This window comes from Narcine bancroftii, chromosome 2 (assembly GCF_036971445.1).
Source record: "Narcine bancroftii isolate sNarBan1 chromosome 2, sNarBan1.hap1, whole genome shotgun sequence".
NCBI classification, from domain to species: domain Eukaryota; kingdom Metazoa; phylum Chordata; class Chondrichthyes; order Torpediniformes; family Narcinidae; genus Narcine; species Narcine bancroftii.
This window is the reverse complement of record NC_091470.1, coordinates 11,879,975-11,898,489: the sequence shown is the minus strand read 5'-3', so window position 1 is coordinate 11,898,489 and position 18,515 is coordinate 11,879,975. Positions and strand designations below refer to the sequence as shown.

General features: G+C 41.0%; 1 protein-coding gene across 3 annotated transcripts in view; it reads left to right on the top strand.

Annotated features, from left to right (window-relative positions):
* LOC138753194 (serine/threonine-protein kinase Nek9) overlaps positions 1–18,515 on the top strand; it is a 63,230-nt gene that overhangs the window by 31,264 nt on the left and 13,451 nt on the right. For all 3 annotated transcript variants that reach the window (XM_069915856.1, XM_069915854.1, XM_069915855.1), the window contains one exon: positions 406–452. In XM_069915856.1, coding sequence (XP_069771957.1) covers positions 406–452 — 47 coding nt within the window. The remainder of the gene's footprint in view (positions 1–405; positions 453–18,515) is intronic.

The following is an 18,515-nucleotide window of genomic DNA, read 5'->3' as shown; positions in this document are numbered from 1 at the left end:
CTGCACTGTGTGAGGGTGGTAGGGATGGGAGGAAGGTGAGGGGGTGGATAGAGGGGCTGAGTGACCTGTTTCTGCACTGTGTGTTGGTGGTAGGGATGGGAGGAAGGTGAGGGGGTGGATAGAGGGGCCGAGTGGCCTGTTTCTGAACTATGTGTGGATGATAGGGATGGGAGGAGGGTAAGGAGGTGGGGTAGAGGGGCCGAGTGACCTGTTTCTGCACTGTGTGTTGGTGGTAGGGATGGAGGCGGGTGAGGGGGTGGGATAGAGGGGCTGTGGCCTGTTTCTGTGGTAGGGATGGGAGGAGGGTGGGATAGAGTTGTACTGCTATGCTGGGTGACAAGAGTGCAGCAGAGCCCTGTGATGCGACAGTGAGTGCTGGAACTTTGGACTGCTTGTTGTTTGCAGGGCGACTGGGGCTGGACTCTGAGGATGATTACCCATACCCTGAACGGGTGAGTGTTCACACCACAGGCTCCATCTGTGGGGCAGGGAGAGGGAGGGGATCAAGGAGAGAAAGAGAGAGGGGTAGGGGATATCTGACCCCAGGGACGTCAATATTTTTTTGAAAATTTTAATTTTGTGGTCAAACATGTATCTAGAATTAACCATTACCCAGATACATAAATTGAAAAGAAAAAAATCAATGGTACAGGTTGTCCCATCCCCCCTCCCCCACAAACAAAACCCCGAGACGGAAAAAATAGAAAGGAAAGAAAGGGAAAAATAGATAAGAGAGAAAGAAACAGGAAAAAAGCAAAGAAAGAGGAACTGTCTGGATCTGGATCCAGTTCAGAGGATCTAATTCCTTACTTATCTAGAGCTCAAATAGGGAAAGATCCAGGACGTGGAACTCAGGAACAGAATAATTGTCCCTAAATATTCAAACACTTCCCTCTTCTGTCAAAGAGGGAAGTGACAAATTTCCTCTGGGCTGCCCAGTAGTCATATTTAAAATTTAGGAGTTGCAAACCCCCCCATATGGTATTTCCAAGTTAATTTTTCCATGGACTTTGGCTAACTTACCTTTCCAAAGAAACTTCCTAATCAATTTATTCAAATTCTGAAAAAAACTTCTGTGGTAATGGTATTGGAAGAGGTACTGTACATGCAGGAATATATTCATTTTAACACAATTAACTCTTCCAATCAAAGTTAACGGAAGAGTTATCCATTTATTTAAATCTTCTTCAACCTTCTTAAGCAAGGGGAGAAAGTTCAATTTATATAAATTTTTCAAATCCTTGTCTTTTAATCCCCAAATACTTCATCCCATTCTTCACCCATCTCTAAATTGCCTAATTTCTTTGACAATTTGTATAATCCACATCAATTAATAGTTTAATCTCACTTTTGTCCCAATGTATTTTGTACCCAGAAACCCTCACATAGTCTTCCAATTGTAAATGCAGCTTTTGCAAAGAAGTTTCCAGTTCTGTCAGATATATTACTACATCATCTGCAAATAAACTGATCTTGTGTTCATCTTGGTCAACCCTGAACCCCCTGATGTCTGGGTCCTGTTGAATAATTTCCCCCAAAGTTTCTATAGCCAATATGAAATGAGCCGGAGATAGTGGACATGTTTGCTAGATCTGGACAGGGGGAATGCTGGAGATACCTGCCCATTTGTCACAACTCTGGTTCATTATATAGGGCTCAAAAAGGAATTCATCACTCTCTTTTTTTTTAAATCTTTTATTTTTCACACCATAAACCACATTGATCAAGATACATACATTTTCCTTTTCAAATATATACACTGTTGTTTTCTCCCCTCCCTCCCTCTTCCCATCCCACCTTCCCTACCTCCCCTCCCATTCATTTAAAGTACAGAATCTAAGATACATTAAACCCATCAAACAATGTTGTCACTCAATAAAAATAAACAAGAAATTCCACTGAGTCAATTCTTTTCATTTCCTTCTCCTTCTGTCATTTTAGGTGGTAGATGTCCCCGGTAGGTTTTCTCTATTGTGTTTCATGTATGGCTCCCATATTTGTTCAAATATTGTAATATTATTTTTTAAATTATATGTTATTTTTTCTAATGGAATACATTTATTCATTTCTATATACCATTGTTGTATTCTCAGGTTATCTTCTAATTTCCAGGCTGACATAATACATTTTTTTGCTACGGCTAGGGCTATCCTAACAAATCTTTTTTGTGCGCAATCCAAATCAAGTCCAAATTTTTTGTTTTTTATGTTACTTAGGAAGAAGATCTCTGGTTTTTTTGGTATATTGCTTTCTGTAATTTTATTTAATATCTGGTTTAGATCTTCCCAAAATTTTTTCACTTTCTCACACGTCCAGATTGCATGAATTGTTGTTCCCATTTCTTTTTTACATCGAAAACATCTGTCAGATACTGTTGGGTCCCATTTATTTAACTTTTGAGGTGTAATGTATAGTCTGTGTATCCAGTAATATTGTATCATACGTAACCTCGTGTTTATTGTATTTCTCATAGTTCCAGAGCATAACTTCTCCCATGTTTCCTTCTTTATCTTTATGTTTAAATCTTGTTCCCATTTTTGTTTAGTTTTACCATTTGTTTCCTCATTCTCCTTTTCTTGCAGTTTAATATACATATTTGTTATAAATTTTTTGATTATCATTGTCTGTAATCACATATTCAAAATTACTTCCCTCTGGTAACCTCAGACTGCTTCCTAATTTGTCCTTCAAGTAGGATTTCAGTTGGTAATATGCCAGCACTGTATCTTGAGTTATATTATATTTATTCTTCATTTGTTCAAAGGATAGTAACTTATTTCCTGAAAAACAATTTTCTATTCTTTTGATCCCTTTTTTCTCCCATTCTCTAAAGGAAAGGTAATCTATTGTAAAAGGGATTAACTGATTTTGCGTCAGTAATAGTTTTGGTAATTGGTAATTTGTTTTATTCCTCTCTACATGAATCTTCTTCCAAATATTGAGCCGATGATGTAATACTGGAGAATTCCTACGTTGTACCAATTTTTCATCCCATTTATATAATATATGTTCAGGTATCTTCTCCCCTATTTAATCTAGTTCTAATCTAGTCCAATCTGGCTTTTCCCTTGTTTGGTAAAAATCTGATAGGTATCTTAATTGTGCGGCTCTATAATAATTTTTAAAGTTTGGCAGTTGTAAGCCTCCTTGTTTATACCATTCTGTTAATTTATCTAGTGCTATCCTCGGTTTCCCACCTTTCCATAAAAATTTCCTTATTACTTTCTTTAACTCCTTGAAGAATTTCTCCATCAAGTGTATTGGCAATGCCTGAAATAGGTATTGTATCCTTGGGAAAATATTCATTTTAATACAGTTTATCCTTCCTATTAGTGTTAGTGGTAAGACCTTCCAATGCTCTAAGTCGTCCTGTAATTTTTTCATTAGTGGATAATAATTGAGTTTATATAGATGGCCGAGGTTTTTATTTATTTGTGTACCTAGGTATCGTATTGCTTGCATTTGCCATCTGAATGGTGATTCTTTCTTAAATTTTGAGAAATCCACATTATTCATTGGCATTGCTTCACTTTTATTTACGTTAATCTTGTAACCCGACACTTCTCCATATTCCTTCAATTTCTTATGTAATTCTTTTATTGATAATTCTGGTTCTGTTAAGTATTCTATAACGTCATCTGCAAATAAACTGATTTTATATTCCTTGTCTTTTATTTTTATCCCTTTTATTTTATTTTCTGTTCTTATCAGTTCTGCTAGTGGTTCTATAGCTAACGCGAACAATAAAGGTGATAGTGGACATCCCTGCCTTGTTGATCTGCTTAAGTTAAATTGCTTTGATATATATCCATTTACTGTCACTTTCGCCAATGGCCCCTTATATAATGCTTTAATCCAATTAATATACTTCTCTGGTAAACTGAATTTTTGTAATATTTTGAGTAAATAATTTCATTCTACTCTGTCAAAGGCCTTCTCTGTATCTAAAGCAACTGCTACTGTTGGAGCTTTATTCCCTTCAGCTGCATGAATTAAGTTAATAAATTTACAAATATTGTCTGTTGTTCGTCTTTTTTTAATAAATCCAGTTTGGTCTAGATTTACTATTTTAGGTACATAGTTGGCTAATCTGTTTGCTAATAGTTTAGCTATTATCTTATAATCTGTGTTAAATAATGATATTGGTCTATATGATGCTGGTGCGAGTGGATCTTTCCCTGTCTTTGGTATTACTGTAATTATTCCTGTTTTACATGAATCTGGTAAGCTTTGTGTTTTATCAGTCTGGTTGATTACTTCCAGGAGGGGAGGAATTAATAAATCTTTAAATGTTTTATATTGGGAATCCATCCTCTCCTGGTGTTTTATTATTTGGTAGTTTTTTTTATTATCTTGTATTTCTACTATTTCAAATGGTTCTGTTAATTTATTTTGTTCCTCTATTTGTAATTTTGGTAGTTCAATTTTAGTTAAAAATTCATCTATTTTGTCTTCTTTCCCTTCGGTTTCAGTTTGGAATAATTGTTCGTAGAATTCTCTGAAGTTTTCATTAATCTCCGTTGGATTATATGTGATTTGTTTGTCTTTTTTCCTTGATGCCAATACCATTTTCTTAGCTTGTTCTGTCTTAAGCTGCCATGCTAGAATTTTGTGCGTTTTTTTCTCCTAGTTCATAATATTTCTGTTTTGTCTTCATTATGTTCTTCTCCACCTTATATGTTTGTAGTGTTTCATATTTTATTTTTTTATCTGCCAATTCTCTTCTTTTAGTTGTATCTTCCTTCATTGCTAATTCTTTTTCTATATTTACTATTTCCCTTTCCAACTGCTCTGTTTCCTGATTATAGTCCTTCTTCATCTTGGTTACATAACTTGTTATTTGCCCTCTGATGAATGCTTTCATTGCGTCCCATAGTATAAACTTATCTTTCACTGATTCCATATTTATTTCAAAGTACATTTTAATTTGTCATTCAATGAATTCTCTAAAATCCTGCCTTTTAAGTAGCATGGAGTTTAATCTCCATCTATACATTCTTGGAGGGATGTCCTCTAACTCTATTGTCAATATCAAGGGTGAATGGTCCGATAATATTCTAGCTTTATATTCTGTTTTTCTAACTCTGTCTTGCATACGAGCTGATAACAGGAATAGGTCTATTCTTGAGTATGTTTTATGTCTACCTGAATAATATGAATATTCCTTTTCCTTTGGGTGTTGTTTCCTCCATATATCCAAAAGTTGCATTTCTTCCATCGATTTAATTATAAATTTGGTTACTTTGTTCTTTCTGTTAATTTTTTTACCAGTTTTATCCATGTTTGAATCCAAATTAAGGTTGAAATCCCCTCCTATTAGTATGTTCCCTTGCATGTCTGCTATCTTCAAAAAAATATCTTGCATAAATTTTTGATCTTCTTCGTTAGGTGAATATACATTGAGTAAATTCCAAAACTCCGAATATATCTGACATTTTGTCATTACATATTTCCCTGCTGGATCTATTATTTCCTCTTCTATTTTAATTGGTACATTTTTACTGATTAATATAGCTATTCCTCTAGCTTTTGAATTATATGACGCTGCTGTTACATGTCCTACCCAATCTCTCTTTAATTTCTTGTGCTCCATTTCAGTTAAATGTGTTTCTTGCACGAACGCTATATCAATTTTTTTCTTTTTTCAGTAAATTTAGCAGTTTCTTCCTTTTGATTTGGTTATGTATTCCGTTAATATTTAAAGTCATATAGTTCAACGTAGCCATTTCATACTTTGTTTATCTTCCCTTTCTGTTTCCTCATCATCACCTTTCCTTCTTTTCCATTTCTGCTTTCTTGTTTTGAACACTTTATAAGACAACATTTCTAAAACATCAAACATTTCCCTTATTCTCCTATCTAAAATTTCTTTAATGTCATTAGATATGGGGATAGTGCCGGAGGATTGGCGCATTGCGCATGTGGTTCCGTTATTTAAAAAGGGTTCAAGGAGGAAGCCTGGCAACAATCGGCCTGTAAGTTTGACGTCTGTGGTAGGTAAATTAATGGAGAAAATTCTTAGAGATAGTACTTATAAACATCTGGATAGACAGGGTCTGAGCAGGAGCACTCAACATGGATTTGTGGGAGGAAGGTCATGTTTGACCAATCTGATTGAATTTTTTGAAGAGGTGACTAGGAATGTGGATGAGGGTAGCGCAGTGGATGTTGTCTATATGGACTTCAGTAAGGCCTTCGATAAGGTACCACATGGAAGGTTGGTTAGGAAGGTGCAGTCTTTGGGTATAAATTTTGAGATAGTCAAATGGATTGAACAGTGCCTGAAGGGGAGAGGCCAGAGAGTGGTAGTGGATAATTGTCTGTCAGGTTGGAGGCCGGTGACCAGTGGTGTGCCTCAAGGATCTGTATTGGGCCCATTGTTGTTCATTATATACATTAATGATCTAGATGATGGGGTGGTGAATTGGATTAGTAAATATGCAGACGATACTAAGATAGGTGGAATAGTGGATAATGAAGAAGGTTTTCAAGGAGTGCAGAGGGATTTGGGCTGCTTAGAAAAGTGGGCTGAAAAATGGCAGATGGAATTTAATGCTGATAAGTGTGAGGTGCTTCATTTTGGTAAGAAGAATCAGAATAGGACATATGTGGGAAATGGGAGAGCATTGAGGAATACAGAAGAGCAGAAAGATTTAGGAGTGACGGTACATCGTTCCCTGAAGGTAGAAACTCACGTGAATAGGGTGGTGAAGAAGGCTTTTAGTATGCTGGCCTTTATCAATCATTGCATGGAATATAGGAGTTGGGAGGTGATGTTGAGATTGTATAAGACGTTGGTGCGGCCTAATTTGGAGTTCTGTGTGCAGTTCTGGTCGCCTAATTATAGGAAGGATATAAACAGAGTGGAGAGAGTGCAGAGAAGGTTTACCAGAATGTTGCCTGGGTTTAAGCATCTGGAGTATGGGGAGAGATTGGACAGATTGGGTCTTTATTCTTTGGAGCGTAGAAGGTTGAGAGGGGATTTGATAGAAGTATTTAAGATTATGAAAGGGATAGACAGAATGGATGTGGATAGACTATTTCCGTTAAGAGGAGGAAAGTTTAAAACAAGAGGACATGAGTTAAGAATTAAGGGGCAGAGGTTTAGAGGTAACATGAGGGGGAACTTCTTTACTCAGAGAGTGGTAGCTGTGTGGAATGATCTTCCGGGAGAAATAGTGGCGGCGGAGTCAATTGTATTATTTAAGAAAAGGTTGGACAGGTATATGGATGAGAGGAAGATGGAGGGTTATGGGCACCAATCCTCTTTTCAATCTTCTTCAGCATGATGCTGAACCAAGCCATGAAATACCCCAACATTGAAGACGCTGTTTACATCCGGTACCGCACGGATGGCAGTCTCTTCAATCTGAGGCGCCTGCAAGCTCACACCAAGACACAAGAGAAACTTGTCCGTGAACTACTCTTTGCAGATGATGCCGCTTTAGTTGCCCATTCAGAGCCAGCTCTTCAGCGCTTGACGTCCTGCTTTGCGGAAACTGCCAAAATGTTTGGCCTGGAAGTCAGCCAGAAGAAAACTGAGGTCCTCCATCAGCCAGCTCCCCACCATGACTACCAGCCCCCCCACATCTCCATCGGGCACACAAAACTCAAAACGGTCAACCAGTTTACCTATCTCGGCTGCACCATTTCATCAGATGCAAGGATCGACAATGAGATAGACAACAGACTCGCCAAGGCAAATAGCGCCTTTGGAAGACTACACTAAAGAGTCTGGAAAAACAACCAACTGAAAAACCTCACAAAGATAAGCGTATACAGAGCCGTTGTCATACCCACACTCCTGTTCGGCTCCGAATCATGGGTCATCTACCGGCACCACCTACGGCTCCTAGAACGCTTCCACCAGCGTTGTCTCCGCTCCATCCTCAACATCCATTGGAGCGCTTACACCCCTAACGTTGAAGTACTCGAGATGGCAGAGGTCGACAGCATCGAGTCCACGCTGCTGAAGATCCAGCTGCGCTGGATGGGTCACGTCTCCAGAATGGAGGACCATCGCCTTCCCAAGATCGTATTATATGGCGAGCTCTCCACTGGCCACCGTGACAGAGGTGCACCAAAGAAAAGGTACAAGGACTGCCTAAAGAAATCTCTTGGTGCCTGCCACATTGACCACCGCCAGTGGGCTGATAACGCCTCAAACCGTGCATCTTGGCGCCTCACAGTTTGGCGGGCAGCAACCTCCTTTGAAGAAGACCGCAGAGCCCACCTCACTGACAAAAGGCAAAGGAGGAAAAACCTAACACCCAACCCCAACCAACCAATTTTCCCTTGCAACCGCTGCAATCGTGTCTGCCTGTCCCGCATCGGACTTGTCAGCCACAAACGAGCCTGCAGCTGACGTGGACTTTTTACCCCCTCCATAAATCTTCGTCCGCGAAGCCAAGCCAAAGAAGCAGGGAGGTGGGATTAGAAAGGGGTGTTTGGTTCGGTGCGGACTAGAAGGGCCTAATGGCCTGTTTCCGTGCTGTAATTGTTATGTTATTTAAATCAGAAGCCAAGATTTAAACTTATAAAAAAAATTATCCCCTCCCCTTCCTGAGTTGCCCTTTATCCCTTGTCGGGCAACCACATCTCCCCTCTCCATTTGGATTTGCAAGTTCACTCGCAAGCTTCAACTGATTTTGCAGTGACCGTAACTCCTCCCCACCCAGCCCCTCCCAGAAAAGATTTAAATTTTCATATATAACAAAGGTCACTCTTTTAATTCCCTCCTTCCTCTGTTCCCTTTCATTCCCTTATTAATTCTTATCTATACTCTATATATTTTCCTCTAAATACGGATACACTCATGTACACACATATATACATACACACCTATATATACATATATATATATATATATATACACCCATATACACACATACATATAGTTCGTGGTCATTTTTACTCTCGTTACATGTCTTCATCTCTCTGTCTGTTTTGTAGTTGTTCTGCAAATTTTCGTGCTTCCTCCGGATCCAATAATAGTCCGTTTTGCTGCCCTGGAATAACTATTTTAAGTACCGCTGGGTACTTTAACATAAATTTATATCCTTTTTTCCATAGGATCGTTTTTGCTGTATTGAACTCCTTTCTCTTCTTCAGGAGTTCAAAACTTACGTCTGGATAGAAAAAAAAATTTTTTGACCTTTATATTCCAGTGGCTTTTTGTCTTCTCTTACTTTCTTCATTGCTTTCTCCAATATATTTTCTCTTGTTGTATATCTTAAGAATTTTACTAAAATGGATCTTGGTTTTTGCTGTGGCTGTGGTTTCGGGGCTAATGTTCTATGTGCCCTTTCTATTTCCATTTCTTCCTGTAATTCTGGTCTTCTTAGGACCCTGGGGATCCAATCTTTTATAAATTCTCTATATTCTTGCCTTCTTCATCTTCCTTAAGGCCCACTATCTTTATATTATTTCTTCTATTATAATTTTCCATTATATCTATCTTCTGAGCTAACAGCTCTTGTGTCTATTTAACTTTTTTATTAGATTCTTCTAATTTCTTTTTTAAGTCCTCTACTTCCATTTCTATGGCTGTTTCTCATTCTTCCACATTGTCCACTCTTTTTCCTATATCTGACATGACCATCTCTAATCTATTCATTTTTTCTTCTGCACTTTTAATTCTTCTTTTTATTTCACTAAATTCTTGTAATTGCCATTCTTTTACTGTTTCCATATATTCTTTAAAAAAATATATATCCATTGTCTTGCCTTTCCCTTTTTCTTCCATTTCTCTATGTTCTTCTTCTTCTTCTTCCTCTGGGTTGGCCATCTGTTGTTTCCTTGTTTTCTTTTTACTCTCTTCATTCTTGTTCTCTTTATTTTCTATGTTCTCTTCCTGTTGTTGTGTTGCAGCTGTCATCCTCAGCTGTGGAGATCGACTCCTCAGCTGTTCCCCCCTCCCGTCAGTGTGCTTTTTTTCATGCACATCGCACATGCGCGAGGAGTCGTGCATGCGCGGTTGCGCACTTTTACTTGGCTCCGAGAGCCATTTTTGTAGTCCCGAGCTCGGGACTTCCACTGACCTTAGGGAGCGGGCTTCTCTCTCTGCGGCGGGCTTCTCTCTCCGCGGCGGGCCTCCTCGGACAGGTAAGGCCTTCACCTTCTTCTTCCGGCGTTCTTTCTTCTTCTCTTCTTCCCGTTGCTTTCGACTTTTCTCTCTTCGCTGCCATTTTCTTCCCACCTTTACTTTTACTTTGTTTTAATTTTTATTCTTGTACCTTTGTGTTTTGTGTTTTCTTTTAAACTTTTCCGGAGAGGGCTGGAGTTCCCTGACCGGATCCAGCACTTCCTCTCCATTAATCTCCACATAATCCAGCGCACAAGCCTGTTCTATTTCAACTTCATCCTGATCCAGGCCATTTTCTCTGGTGCATACTGATGCAAAGTATTCATTTAGGACTTCCTCCACCTCCAGGCATATGTTGTCTCCTTTATCCTTAAATGGGCCCACCTTCACTCTCGTCATACGCAGAGAACACCTTGGGCTTTTCCTTAATCCTATGTGTCAAACCTTTCTTATTCCCCCTTTGAGCTCTACTAAGTCCTTAAGTTTCTTCCTGGCTACCATATACTTCTCATGAATCATAGAACACTACAACACAGAAAACAGGTCATTTGGCCCTTCTAGTCTGTGCCAAAACAACATTCCACTACTCCCACTGACCTGCACCCAGTCTATAACCCTTCAGACATCTCCCATCCATGTATCTATCCAATGTATTCTTAAAACTTAAGAGTGAGCCTGCATTTACCACGTCAAATGGCAGCTCATTCCGTACTCCCACCACTCTCTGAGTGAAGAAGTTCCTCAAAACCTTTCCCCTTTCACTTTAAAGCCATGTCCTCTCGTATTTATCTTTCCTGATATGTGGAAAGAGCCTACTTGTATTTACTCTGTCTATACCCCTCATAATTTTGTAAACCTTATCAAATATCCCCTCATTCTTCTATACTCCAAGGAATCAAGTTCTAACCTGTTTAATCTTTCCCTGTAACTCAACTGAAGACCTGGCAACATCCTAGTAAATCTTCTCTGAACTCTTTCTATCTTATTGATATCTTTCCTGTAGTGAGATATCTAAAACAGTTCTCCAAATGTGGCCTCACCAATGTCCTATACAACTTCACCATAACATCCCAACTCCTAAACTCAATACTTTGATTTATGAAGGCCAAGATGCCAAAAGCTCTCTTTACAACCTTGTCCACCTGTGACATCACTTTCAAAATGCAACATCTCACACTTGTCTGCATTAAATTCTATCTGCCATTTTCAGCCCATTTTTCCAATTGGCCCAGATCTCTCTGTAAGCTTTGAAAATCTTTGCTGTCCACAAAACCTCCAATCTCCATGTCATCTGCAAATTTGCTGATCCAATTTACCACATTATCATCCAGATCATTGATATAGATGACAAACAACAATGGTCCCAGTACCGATCCCTGAGGCACACCACCTATCACAGGCCTCCAGACTGAGAACCAATCATCCACCACTACCCTCTGGTTTCTCCCATTCAGCAAATTTCAAATCCAGTTTACAACCTAGTGCCTGAACTTTCTGAACTAACCTCCCACGTGAGACCTTGTCAAAGGCCTTACTAAAGTCCATGTAGACAACATCCACAACCTTTCCTTCATCTGCTTTCATGGTAACCTCCTCGAAAAACTCTGCAAGATTTGTTCAACACGACCTACCATGTACAAAGCCACGTTGACAATCCTTAATCAGCCCATGGCTGTCCAAATACTTGTATATCCGATCCCTCCAATAATTTACTCACTACTGACATCAGGCTCACTGGCCTGCAATTTCCTGGTTTATTTTTGGAGCCTTTTTTAAACAATAGAACAACACGAGTTCCCCTCCAATCCTCCAGCACCTCACCCGTGGATAAAGACATTTTAAATCTTTCTGCCTGGGCCCCTACAATTTCTACACTTAACTCCTCAGAGTCCGAGGGAATATCATATCAGGCCTGGGGAATTTATCTACCTTTATTTGCTGTAAGGCAGTAAGTACCTCCTCCTCCTTAATCCTATATGTTCCATGCCATTACTGTTTGTTTCCCTTCCTTCCTTGTCCACTCTGCCAGTTTCCTGAGTAAATGCTGATGTTAAAAACTGTTTCAGATCTCCCCATCTCATTAGGCTCCACACATAGTTGACCACTCTGTTTCTCGAGGGAACCAATTTTCTCCCTTACTATCCTTTTAATGTACTTGTAGAAACCCTTCAGATTTACCTTCACATTATCTGCCAAAGCCCTCTCATGCCTTCTTTTGGCCTCCTGATTTCCTTCTTTATTATTCTCTTATGTTTTCCATTCTCTGCAAGTTCCTCATTTGCTCCTTGTGGTCTATATCGGTCCTACACCTCTCTTTTCTTCTTAATCATATCACTAATGTCCCTTGAAAACCAAGGTTCTCTCTGCCTATTAATTTTGCCTTTAATCCTGGAAGGAACATGCAAACTGTGCACCCTCAAATCTCGCCCTTGAAGGCCTTCCACTTACTGAACACATTCTTACCAGAAAACACCTTTATCCCAATCCTCTCTTCCTAGATCTTTCTCATTTCCACAAAATTGGCCTTTCTCCAATTTAAAACATCAGCTCAAGGCCCAGACCGATCCTTCTCCGTAATTAATCTGGAACTAATGACATTGTGGTCACTAGACCCAAAATGCTCCCCTACATGTACTTCTGTCACATGACCTGTCAGGTTCCCTAAAAGGGGATTCAATTCTGCATCCTCTCTCGTTGGTACCTCTATATAGTGATTTAGAAAATTTTCCTGAACACATTTAACAAACTCCAAGCCATCTAGCCCTTTTACAGTATGGGAGTCCCAGTCAATATGTGGAAAGTTAAAATCTCCTACTATCACATCTTTCTGTTTCTTAAATCGGTCTGCTACTTCCAATTCTCTTGGACTATTGGCAGTCTATAATAAACTCCTCTCAGTGTGGTCACACCTTTCTCAGACCTCAGCCCTACCCATATGGCCTCTTTAGCCGAGCTCTCTGGGCTGTCTTGTCTAAGCACAGCTGTGATATTTCCCTGAATAACAATGCCACTCCTCCCCCTTTCATTCCTCCCCCTCTATCACGTCTGAAACATCGGAACCCCGGAACATTGAGCTGCCAGACCCTGTCCCTCCTGCAACCAAGTCTCACTAATAGCAATAATGTAGTAATCCCACGTGTCATTTCACACCCTAAGCTTGTCTGCCTTTCCAACCATACTCCTTGCATTGAGATAAATACACCTGAGAACATTTCTATCACGTACAAACCTATGATTTCTGTCTAGACCTGCAGTCCCTACGTGACCTTTATCTCCCTCCACCTCACTACCTGCTCTAACACTCTGGTTCCCCTCCTCCTGCAAGTCCAATTTCAACCCCCTGGAGCAGCACTAGCAAACCTACCCACAAGGATATTAGTTCCCCCTCCAGTTCAGGTGGAACCTGTCCCATTGGAACAGGTTCCACCTTCCCTGGAACAGAGCCCAATTGTCCAGAAACATGAAGCCCTCCCTCCTGCTCCATTTGTTTAGCCATGTTTTTAACCATATAACAATTACAGCCCAAAAATAGGCCATCTTGACCCTTCTAGTCTGCACCGAACCAAGTCCTCTCCTCTAGTCCCATCTACCTGCATCCTGTCTATAACCCTCCATTTCCCTCCCATCCATATACCTATCCAATTTTTCCTTAAATGACAAAATGGACCCTGCCGCCACAACTTTTAGAAGCTCATTCCGCACAGCCACCACTCTCTGAGTGAAGAAGTTCCCCCTCATGATACTTCTAACTTTTTTCCCCTTAAGTCTTTACTCATAACCTCTTGTTTCAATCTCACCTACCCTCAAGGGAAAAAGCCTATCCACATCTACTCTATCTATCCCCCTCATAATCTTAAATACCTCTATCAAATCCCCCCTCACCTTCTACGCTTCAAGGAATAAAAATCTAATCTGCTCAATCTTTCTTTGTAATCTAGATTCTGAAATCCAGGTAACATTTACATAACTCTTCTCTTCACTCTCTCTACCTTGTTGATATCCTTCCTAGAATTCGGTGACCAGAATTGCACACAGTATTCCAAATTTGGCCTCACCAATGCCTTGAACAGTCTCATCAACACTTCCCAACTCCTGTATTCTGTGCTTTGATTTATAAAGGCCAACATACTAAAAGCCTTCTTCACCACCCTGTCCACATGCGATTCTACCTTCAGGGAATGATGCACCGTTATTTCTAGATCTTTCTGCTCCACTCCATTCCTCAATCCCCTCACATTTACTATGTACGTCCTGTTCTGATATTCCTTCCAAAATGAAGCACCTCACACTTCTCCATCTGCCACCTTTCAGCCCACTCTTCTAAGTGTCCAAATCCCGCTGCAATCTTTGTAAACCTGTTTCATGATCCACAATTCTGCCTATTTTAGTATCATCCGCATATTTATTAATCCACTTTACCACCCCATCATGCACCGCTTATCACCGGCCTCCAACCTGATAAACAGTTATCCACTACGACTCTCTGCCATCTCCCTTCCAGCCACTGTTGAATCCATTTGACTATCTCAAAGTTAATACCTAGAGCCTGATCCTTTCTATCTAACCTTCCATGCGGAACCTTATTGAAGGCCTTACTGAAGTCCATATAGACAACGTCTACTGCTCTACCTTCATCAACAATCCTAGTCACCTCTTCAAAAAATTCAACGATTGGTCAAACACAACCTTCTATCCACAAATCCGTGTTGAGTTTTCCTGATCAGACCCTGTCTCTCCAGATACTACCTCTAAGAACTTACCTACCTCAGACATCAAACTTACAGGCCTAGAATTGCTAGGCTTGCTCTTCGAACCCTTTTTAAACAAAGGGACCACATTAGCAATATGCCAATTCTCCGGCACTATCCCCATCTCGAGTGACATTTGAAAATTCACTGTCCAGAGCCATTGCTATTTCCTCACTAACTTCTCTCAAGGTCCTGGGGAAAATCCCATTGGGACCTGGTGACTTATCCACCTTTATATGCTTCAAAAGCTCCAGTACTTCCTCTTCCTTACTCACTACAGTCTCCATAATTACCCTCTTTTCTTCCTTTACCCTGCAAAATTCAATATCCTTCTCCTTAGTGAATACCGAAGAAAAGAGATTGTTCAAAAACTCCCCCATCTCATTTGGCTCCACACACAGTTGTCCGCTCTGATTCTCTAAGGGACCAATTTTATCCCTCACTCTCCTTTTGCTCGTAACATATTTTCAGAAACCTTTTGGATTTATTTTCACCCTGTTTGCTATAGCCACCTCGTACCTTCTTTTAGCTTTTCCTATTTCTTTCTTAAGATTCTTCTACATTCCTTGTTTCTTATATTTATTGTAGGTCTCCCTCTTTTTATGAACCAAGTTTCCAATATCCCTGAAATCCATGGCTTTCTCAAACTTTTGACCCTGCCTTTTAACCTAACAGGAACATAAAGATTTTGGACCCTCAAAATCTCACCTTTAAAAGACCTCTATTTCTCGACTACATCCTTCCCATAAAACAAATTGTCCCAACTCACTCCTCGTAAATCCATTTGCATCTCCCCAAATCTAGCTTTTCCCCACTTGAAAACCTCAACCCTGGGCCCTGACCCATCCCTTTCCATAATTACACTGAAGCTAATGGCACTATTGATCACTGGACCTGAAATACTCCCCAACACATACCTCTGTCACCTGATCTATCTCATTCCCCAACAGTAGATCCAACACTGCCCCTTCTCTAGTTAGTACCTCTAGGTATTGCTATCCTGCACAAATTTTACAAACTCCAACCCATCCAGCCCTTTCACAGAATAGGTTTCCCAATTTATATTTGGAAAATTAAAATCTCTCACTATCACAATCCTGTGCTTGTTACAAATGTCTGCGATCTCCCTACAAATTTGCTCCTCTAGTTCTCGCTCCCCATTAGGTGGTCTATAATACACCCCTGTAAGTGTGACTACCCCTTTCCCATTCCTCAATTCCACCCATACAGTCTCCCTGGATGAGCCTCTAATCTATCCTGCCGAAGCACCGCTGTAATATTTTCCCTGACAAGACATGCTACACCACCCCTCTTGCCCCTCCAATTCTATCACACCTAAAGTAACAAAGTCCAGGAATATTTAGCTGCCAATCACATTCCTCCTGCAACCATGTTTCACTAATCGCTACCAAGTCATACTGCCAAGTGTCTATTCACACCCTCAGCTCATCCACCTTCCTTACATTTTTCCTAGCATTAAAGTAAATGCATTTCAGAGATTTCCCACTACTTATTCTGTTTTCCTCTTTCTTTACAAACAAATCTATTATGTTCTTTTTCTACCATCTTTCCTCCATCTTCGTACAGAGTATCATCCTTCTCTATCTCCTGCCTATCCACCCCCAAACATTTTCTACAAGCTTTCTCTGTTTGCAATCTAACCTTCTCCTTCCTGTTCTCCTTCATTGGGTTCCCTCCCCCCAACTATTCTAGTTTAAAGTCTCCTGAGCAGCCTTAGCAAATTTCGCCACCAAGATCCTGGTCCCCCTGGGATTCAAATGCAACCCGTCCATTCTGTACAGGTCCCATCTCCCCCATAAAAGGTCCCAGTGACTTGAATCCCTGCCCCTTGCTCCATCCCTTCATCCACACATTCATCCCCCACCTCATTCTGTTCCTGCTCTCACTGTCATGTGGCACATCCAGTAATCCTAAGATTACTCCCTTCACAGTCCTTCCTCTCAGCTCTCTACCTAACTCCCTGTACTCACTTTTAGCTGCATTAACTTCCTATTTCTAGCCTCACTATCACGTGGAACAGGTAGCACTCCTGAGATCGCATCCCTGGAGGTCCTGCCTTTCAACTTTGCATTTAACTTCCTAAACTCTCTTTGCAGGGCTTGCTCATCCTTTCTACCCACATCATTGGTCCTTACATGGACCATGACATCTGGCTGCTCACCCTCCCTCTGAAAATATCGAGAACTCGATCCGAGATATCGTGGACCCTGACACGAGGGAGGCAACAAGCCATCCGGGATTCTCAATCTCTCCCTCAGAACCTCCTGTCTATCCCCCTATCACTACTGCACTATTCTTCTCCCTCCTTATTTTCTGAGCTGAGAGTCCAATCCAAGAGATGTGACCACTACAACTTGTCCCTGATAGGTCGACCCCAACATCAGTTTCCAAAACGGTTTACCTATTGTTGACGAGAACAGCCACAGGGGTGATCTACTCTCTCTATCTATTCCCCTTGCCTCTCTTGACAGACACCCAGCTGCTTACCTCCTGACATTAGAGGGTGAGTGTCTCCCTGAAACTCCTTTCTATCGCCCCCCCCCCCCACCCCTCTGCCTCTCGAATGATCCGGAGTTCCTCCAGCTCCCTACCTCAGTATGTCAGGAGCTGCAGCTGGGTGCACCTTTTTCAGGTGTAGTCATCAGGGACAAGTGCTCGGACCCAGATTTCTCACGTGCTGTAATCAGCAATTCACTGCCCTCACTGACTCCATTACCTACTCCTAATTTAATTAAAGGATTAAATTACCTCACCTGGCCTTACCTTAATGGAAGCAAGCCCTTCCTGTTTCCTGCTTCCCAAATTAATATATACTTCCTTCTTCCTCACCTGCTTCGTCAACCACTGTTCCCTTATTCTACCCTGTTTTCCTTGTCCCAATGGGACAAACCTGTCCAGAACCCCATATAAGTGGTCCCTAAATATCCTCCTCATTACCTCTGTGCTTTCACCCTTAAATATCTGTTTCCAATTTACTCTCGCTAGTTCCTGCCTCATCCCTTCCCAATTAAACATTTCCCTGTTTATATCCTTTTCCATAGCTATGTTGAAACTCAGGGAGTTGTGGTCTTTAAAAACCTTCTTCATTATCCACAATTCCACCTATTTTAGTATCATCCGCATATTTATTAATCCACTTTACCACCCCATCATACATTGCTTGTCACTGGCCTCCAGCCAGATAAGCAGTTATCCACTACGACTCTCGCCAAAATGCTCCCCCACCGAGAGCTCCGCCCCCTGACCAGGTTCATTCCCCAGAACCAGATCCAGTCTGGCCTCTCCTCTCGCCAGCTGGTCCACACACAGTGTCAGGAATCCTTCTTGGACACACCTGACAAATTCAGCCCCATCGATCTGTCTTGCAGTCAGGAGGTGCCAGTCAATATTAGGGAAGTTGAAATCACCTATAACTACAACCCTGTATTTCCCATCCTTCTAAAATCTGCCTGCTCATCTGCTCCTCGGGGTCCCAAGGGCTATTTGGGGGCCTGTAGATGACTCCCAGCACAGTGAGAGCTCCCTTCCTGTTTCTAACTTCCACCCACATTGATTCAGTGGACACTCCCTCTGCAACCTCCTCCCTTTTTATAGCCATGATACTATCCCTGACCAGTAATGTTATTCCTCCCTCCCCCCCCCCACCTCCCATCCTATTCCTT